Consider the following 6,997-nt stretch of genomic DNA (forward strand, 5'->3'; position numbering starts at 1 on the left):
TCCTTGGCGCCTACTGGTTTCCTAATGGCATTCAAGGGGCCTGCTAGCAGTGCCTGGGGATCCGGTGCCGCCGCTGTGACAGGTCTCCCGAGGCTCCCTGGCCCCGAGGGCTGAGGAGGGCGGAGGGGAGCCGCGGCTCAGCTCGTCACCACAGGCGGTCCGTGCCCTCCGTTTCCTCTTCCCGGCCGCCCCTGACCCTGGCCCCGCTCCCGCCCTCGCCCCCTCAGCACCCACCGCACCGGGCCGGCCCCGCAACGGCGGCCGCGCGAGACCAACGGCGCCGGGCCCCCCGCGCGGGGCAACGGCGCGTGCGCAGCCGCGAGCGGGCGGGGCCCGCGCAAGGGCACGCCGGGAGTTGTAGTTCCCGCCCGACTGAGCCCAACCAAGCCGGCAAAGCCGGGAGCTTTGGGAAGCACAGCTTCCCCCTGGCCATTCCCGCACAGCCGCGAGCGGGGACAGAGAGGGATTGCTTTGGCAACAAAATCCCGCTCCGAGAGCTGTCATCCACTCAATTCCTCCATCCGACATGCATTCCACACAGGAGGTGAAATTGAAGCAATTTTATTCCACAGAAAATATGAAGTTCTGGAATAATTTTTTTTTTTTCTGAGGCATTTAATGCACAGAAATAATGTTTTTAGCGATATTTTCTATCGGCATTGATCCTGTGATTTCCTTCACATGAGCACTACGCTACAAATTTCAGATCTATTTCATGTACAACTCCCCAAACCACGTATACTTGGAAACAGAGGTTCTGGCCCTGAACAACCCCTTTAACTGACACAACACAGCTCTTTTACTACACACTGGAATTCTGAGAAAAGCTGAGCATCAAACCAACAGTGCAGCAAAACAATAAATTAGAAATTTAATAAAATAAAGTTCTCTAGAGCTGAACATTGGCTGACTGAATGAGTGAGCGAGGAAGAGAGGAAATGTGAGGGCAGCTCACGCTCCAGACTTTGCTTCTTCCGTGACAAAGTCACTTCAAAATCTGGAATTCCTTGTGATCCAGTGCCTCAATCTTCTTCTCATTGCTGAACTCTGCTCGGCTGATACGGGACTGGGGACTTCCTATCTTCCTGAGCCATTCCTGCAGCTCCCGCACCCTGGCAGTCGGACCCTGGATTTGTCCCTGAACAGTGCCGTGGCTGGTGTTTTGGACCCAGCCAACAAGCCCCAGCTTCTTGGCTTCTCCCTGAGAAGACAATGCAGAGCAAAATGAGATTAATCCAAACTGTAAGAGAGCAATAGAACAACATTCGCATATAGGAGCCAACTCTGTTGGCAAGACACAGACCTCCAAGGAAGTTCCTGTGGCTCAGGCAGCAGGACAGCAGCAAAGGATTCACTCGACTACTCAGTATATTCTTTCACGCGAAAAACTGGGGCTGAAACTCACCCTTCAGTCAAGCTTACATAACCAGCCAGGCTGCCAGCTGCACTGCGGTATCAGCCGCCTTCAGCAGCAGCCGGAGCTCAGCCCTCGGCCCGCCCGCGGCTCGGCCTCTCCGCGGCGCCCGCAGTGACAGCGGGCGCGGCGCACGCCAGCAGGCAGGGCAGCCCGCCCCCGGGGCCCGCGGCACGCACCTGCGTGTACTTGCGGAAGAACACGCCCTGCACCTTGCCGTGCACCTCGTAGTCCACAGACACCAAGCCATCGCCGTCCGCCATGGCGGCACCGCCGCCGCCTCCCGCTCCGCCTGCGCCTGTGGCAGCCGCGCGCCCCGCTGCGCCTGCGCCGCCTGGCGGCCGCGGGGGCGGGGCCTCCCTCCTGCGACCAATGAAGAGCCGTAGCGGCGTCGGGCTGGCCCCTCATTCGCCGCCTCATGAATAATGGATACCGGACCGCCTCATGAATAATGAACACCGGACCGCCTCACGGAGTACATATCGGACTGCCTCATGAATAATGCATCAGGGTCGCCCACGGGTGCCGTGCTCGTGCCGTAATGGAACGGCCGCGCGGCCGGGAGCGATCCTGGGGCGCGCGCCGGCCGGAGCGGTGCCGGTCTCCTGGCAACAGCCGCCGGCGGCGCGGCGGGCACAGCTCCACACCGGGCACAGCTCCACACCGGGCACAGCTCCGCGGAGGGCACAGCTCCACACCGGGCACAGCTCCACACCGGGCACAGCTCCGCGGAGGGCACAGCTCCACACCGGGCACAGCGCCGGGCACGGCTCCGCGGCAGCAGCAGCAGGAGGGGCCGCGTCTCTCGGGCCATAAGCGCAGCGTGTGGCGACGCAGCTTGCCGAGGAGGGAGGCCGGCGCAGCCCCGCAGGTAACCCCGCTCGCCCCGCGGCGTGAGCACCCCGCACACCTCGAGGGATGTGGTGAAACGAGCCACAGGAAGATTGTGCTGAGCTTGGTCGGACTCTGCGCGTCAGGTCTGTGTGACTGAGTTGTGGATCACATTGCCAGAACTGAAGGTACACGTTATAGGAAACCGCTGGGGAGTATAACAATTCCTCTGTCGTAGCAGTATATTTCTGCTGTTACCATGATAAGACAGGGCTCAGACAGAAAAGAAATAAAAATGTGTCATTTTTCTGGCTGCATAAACGGTTGGGACTGGAAGACGCAACATGGGAACTCCCTAGATGGAAGGAATGTATAGATTTATAGAAAGCAGAAAAGTTACAAAATCTTTACTAATACTTATTATAACCTCTGTCTGCAGCCTCCATGCATAAACTGTTAGGAGAACATTTGTTCAGTTTTGGATAAAATTGTTTGTAGTGGTTTTGCTTCTAATGTCAGGCTCTTTCTCAGGCACTGAATGGCTTTTCCACCAGTGGCTCCTGAGGTGACAGCTACTAAGTTTTCTCCTGGCTCCCAGCTGAAACACCAGAAGAACAACTTTCAGCATGGATTCATGGATTCAAGTTCAAAAGATTTCTATGCACAAAAGAACAAAAGATATTCCTATTCTGTATCTGCAGAAAGCACTCAGGCCAGGCCCAGGCATGGAGGCTTCTGGTCAGGTGGACTCGAGAGCAAGGATCTCATCAGCCAGGCCTGTACTCTGTCAGCTAAATCATTAGGCAGGCATAAAGAAGGAGTGGACCGTGCATATCCCCTGCAACCAATTTCTCATCACAAGAGTGCAAGAGCTCCACTGCTCAACACTGGAAGTTCTCCACATGTGCGAGAAGCTCCAAATCATAGATCAAGCTCAATAAGCAAAGGGATGGTTTCAGCAGGGAGGTCTCAGTTAGCTGCAGTGCTCTGCCCTTGGACAGGAGAGCTTGAACCATCAATTCCCCATCTATACAGGAGTGAGCTGGCCAATATCCTAAAGCTGGAGGCAGATGGAAGGAACCTGGAAGAGGCAATTCAAAAGAAAAAGGCCCTTCTTGGAGAGAAGCTAAAGAGGACAGAGGAGACACTTAGGAGGATTCAAAGAGAGAAGGAGCTTATTAAGGTAGAGGAGAGAAGAGAAAGTGAAGTGGAGAGGATCAGTGAGCACAAGGCCACAAGACACCCTGAACAGAAAATTTTCAGAGCTGCAGACAAGCCGGGTGTTGGGATCTTCAGTGGGGCACAGTCTGCAGAGGACACTGTCCCCAAGCCTGGCACCACTCTCCACCCACAAGAGCTGGCTGTGGAGAAACTCAAGGAGTGGCTGGTGGCCACAAAATATGATAAAACAAACAACAGCAAAATACAAGACAACATACCTATGGAACATTCAGCTTCTTGTTCAAAACTGGCCCCAAAACATAGCCTTTCTCTCTCTGCCCTCTCAGACCAAGATTCTAATGACTACCCATCAGCAGAGATGCTATACACACAGGCTGCCAGTGCTGTGGAGCAGGAGGGCTTTGGACAGTGCAGCTTCTGCAAACGTAAGTTTCTCTGCACAAGGCTCGAGAAACATATGAGTATCTGTGGCAAGAACCAAGACTCCAAGAGGAAAGTGTTTGACTCCAGCAAGGCCAGAACTAGGGGAACAGAACTGGAACAGTATCAGCAGAGGAAGAGCTTAAAGAGTCCTCAGGTAATATGCAGTCCCTTTGCCTCCCTGGATCCACATCTACTGTTCACACTCCTTCCACTTCAACATCTGACTGAGACACAAGCACCTTCCCATGTACATGGGGCTAAGGGATACAATACAGATATTCCCTCTGAAAAGTTCTTGCCAAATGGATAAATAGATCCATTTCAAATCTCATAGATGGAGGCAGGAGTCCTGACTTGGCTTTATAATGTGTCAAGGGTGTACTACTGGAGAAAGCTCACTTCCCTGCTAGAGTTAGTATGCATGCTGGTTCTGCTGCAGTTAAACTCTATGACATCAGGGGCTGCAGGCAGCCGACTGAAAATCCAGATAACACAGTCTGTTAAAGTGAAGGCAATAGAAACATGCAGCTCTATTCCTGCAAAGCAGATATAGCAAGCCTCTTTAGTTCCTTGGCCCTAGTGCTTGCTTTTCTGGCTATCCTCAAACTCTTTCTAAATACTGATATTTCCCTCAGTATTTCCTTTACATTGTCTTTCGTGCTGCTCTGATTCCCTTTGTGGGACTCAGCCTCCCAGACTGGGTTTCATGTCAACAGGGAAGGCACATGGGGACAGGTAGCATGGGTTGGGCTCTAGGTATAAGTTTGAGAATGGAGGCTGATGGTGGTCCCAGTGACCCTGACTGCCTTTGCCTTCCACAGAGTAAAACACCACCCAGAAAGAGCAACTGGAAACAGAAGCACGAGGCTCTCATCCACATCCTGTCACAGGCCCGGCAGGTGCAGCAGATCCTCGCTAAGGGGAGGAAGGTGTCTGACCTGCCCCCATTGCCTCCCATCGAAAATCCAGACTATGTTGCCTGCACCTACTGCGGACGCAAGTTTGCTCCCCGAGTAGCTGAGAGGCACATCCCCAAATGCAAAACCATCAAGAATAGGCCCCCACCTCCAGCACAGAGGAGGCGCTGATCAGACACTGCCCAACTGTACCTGCTGCTGTGATTCCCTGCCTGCCTTTTGCCAGATTCTCAGCTACAGACACCTGTTTTCTGAAGTCACAACACTGGCTGCAAGCTTCTATGTACAGCAAATGAGCAGCTGAATAACAGAACCCTTATACTTTGACCTGCACCCTAGATTGTCCCATAGAAGATACCCCTTTCCTCAGCACAAGAAGCTCAGGATCAGAAATTCCAGGGGTTATAAAAGCTAGCAAAAACAGGCACTTACTGTTTGTAATCCTTATTGAATCCTTATGTTAATTCACGTGCATAGAACAACAGGGATACTCTGAATTAGCCAGGCCCTTGAGGCAACAGAACAACCATCACAATCAGATTTAATTTTATTTATTTTTTAATTGAGTTTTCCTGCAGGCCAAGTTGCTAGGAACCTCTAAAACACAAAGCTTGCACCCTTCCTTAAGTCATCTGCTTATATTCATCTTGATTGCTTCAATGGTAGGGAATTATGACAAAGACATATCCTTTCTTTTGTTTTCTTCTCAAGATATTATTTTCCTAGATTCTGGTTATTAAATATATTAAACTAGTTCTCTTGTGTAAAAGTTATTTTAAATGGTCACAGAGTGGTCTGTGTTCTCACTGTAAGAATGACTACTTTGTATGAGAAAGTTGCAACAAGAAGCAAACAGGGAATAAAAAACTCCAGCAGCTTCTTTTGCAAGTCCTCCAGCAGCAATACCAGCAGCTCATGAGAACCTAGGAAAAGATCTAAAGCAGCTAGATTAAGCTGGAATAGTCAGAAGCTGAATATGAAGAAATACTTCAGCCTCAATGAGTGAACTTTACTCCCAAAAGATGTTGAAGAGCTTCTGTCCTATAGATACGTGAGCAGAAATCTCAATCCCTTGGCACACCCTGAAAAGCAGGAAGGGTCCCAGAAAGGATCATTGCTGCACTCTGGCAGCCAACAATGTCGTGTACAAACCTGAGGGAAAAAGCAAACTCAAAGAAGGGAAAATAATTACTGTATCCAAAACTGATCAGAGAAGTTTAACTTCAGGGTTTCGAAAAACCCTGAGAGCAAGAGAGCAAGAGCTGACAAGAGGTAGGAAGGGGGTAAACTGAAACCTTTATGCCAGCCTCCTTGAATTCATAAAAGATATAAGTGATTTGAAGACATTTGTTAAAACAATTCAGCAACACTGCCTGTATTCTAATATTAACTCTGTTTCCCTTGCACTATGTTTTACTGACTATATTTAGTGAATTCTAAAGATCAGCAGTGTAAATGGTGACGTGGATACACACAGAAAAGCATTTGATGCTATAAAATAAACCCATGTGTTGGGGAATTCTCATAACAGACAGGCAAATGGCTCACACAATATAATTGAAAAGACTGAAACTCTGTATTAAACAAAAGTTATTAGAATTTAATCACCAGACTTTATTTGTTACCACAGCAGTTACCTGTTTTGAGCTAAGGTATTTGCTATTGTTTCAATATCCAGATAGTCTCTGATAACTGGGTTAAAACTTAGTAACACATTAGACAGTCAGGCTCAGCACAGAGATTTAGGGTGCTGCTTTGCTATCATGGTTAGTTACCCTGATGCTACTCAAGCTATTTTATTCACACCAGCTCAGCTTCCTCTTTTGATCCTGCAGTACATTCCCCCTCTCAGAGACATGCTGCATTTTCAGCATCCAAATCTCCAGTCAATTTTAAATCTTTAACTCTGCTCTGCTTGTCAAGATATTTGCCAATTCAATAAATTCAGTGTGCAGGAACAGTTGGCTGAACAGGTGTCAGTCAGGCTCTCCCTTCTGTAGGCCTTAATGATCAGTGAAGATCATCTGAAAGAAACAGGTACTTCTTTTCTTTAAGCCTCTCTTCCTGTTACTCATTTCCCCACTTGGCACTCAAATTGTGGAAATAAACACACAAACACAAAAAAACCCTCCTGACGTCACTAGGAAGAGATGTACCAGTATGAGAAAAGAATGGGTTTTTTGTTTGGTTGTTGCTGGTTTCTTTTAATGAAGGGACACAGAAACTGACT

At 49.7% G+C, this 6,997-nt stretch overlaps 2 protein-coding genes across 3 annotated transcripts; one reads left to right on the forward strand and one right to left on the reverse strand.

The window, feature by feature from the left end:
* Window positions 1–545: 545 nt before the first annotated feature.
* ACYP1 (acylphosphatase 1) lies at window positions 546–1,755 on the reverse strand. Its single transcript, XM_079308725.1, has 2 exons — window positions 1,594–1,755; window positions 546–1,201 (listed from the first exon to the last, which is right to left on the reverse strand). Exons 1-2 carry the CDS (start codon window positions 1,675–1,677, stop codon window positions 986–988), a joined length of 300 nt encoding a protein of 99 aa, XP_079164851.1. The 5' UTR covers window positions 1,678–1,755; the 3' UTR covers window positions 546–985.
* ZC2HC1C (zinc finger C2HC-type containing 1C) lies at window positions 1,738–5,063 on the forward strand. 2 transcript variants are annotated; one of them, XM_079308716.1, is made up of 3 exons: window positions 1,738–2,285; window positions 2,765–4,004; window positions 4,672–5,063. In XM_079308716.1, the coding sequence occupies exons 2-3, from the start codon at window positions 2,784–2,786 to the stop codon at window positions 4,936–4,938; spliced, it is 1,488 nt and encodes a 495-aa protein (XP_079164842.1). In that variant the 5' UTR covers window positions 1,738–2,285; window positions 2,765–2,783; the 3' UTR covers window positions 4,939–5,063. The 2 variants fall into 2 exon arrangements, with proteins under 2 accessions (XP_079164842.1, XP_079164841.1); XM_079308715.1 differs by having other exon boundaries at window positions 1,739–2,285; window positions 2,777–4,004.
* The last annotated feature ends 1,934 nt before the right edge of the window (window positions 5,064–6,997 follow it).

Source organism: Erithacus rubecula (assembly GCF_903797595.1).
Source record: "Erithacus rubecula genome assembly, chromosome: 6".
In the NCBI taxonomy this organism is placed as follows: Eukaryota; Metazoa; Chordata; class Aves; order Passeriformes; family Muscicapidae; genus Erithacus; species Erithacus rubecula.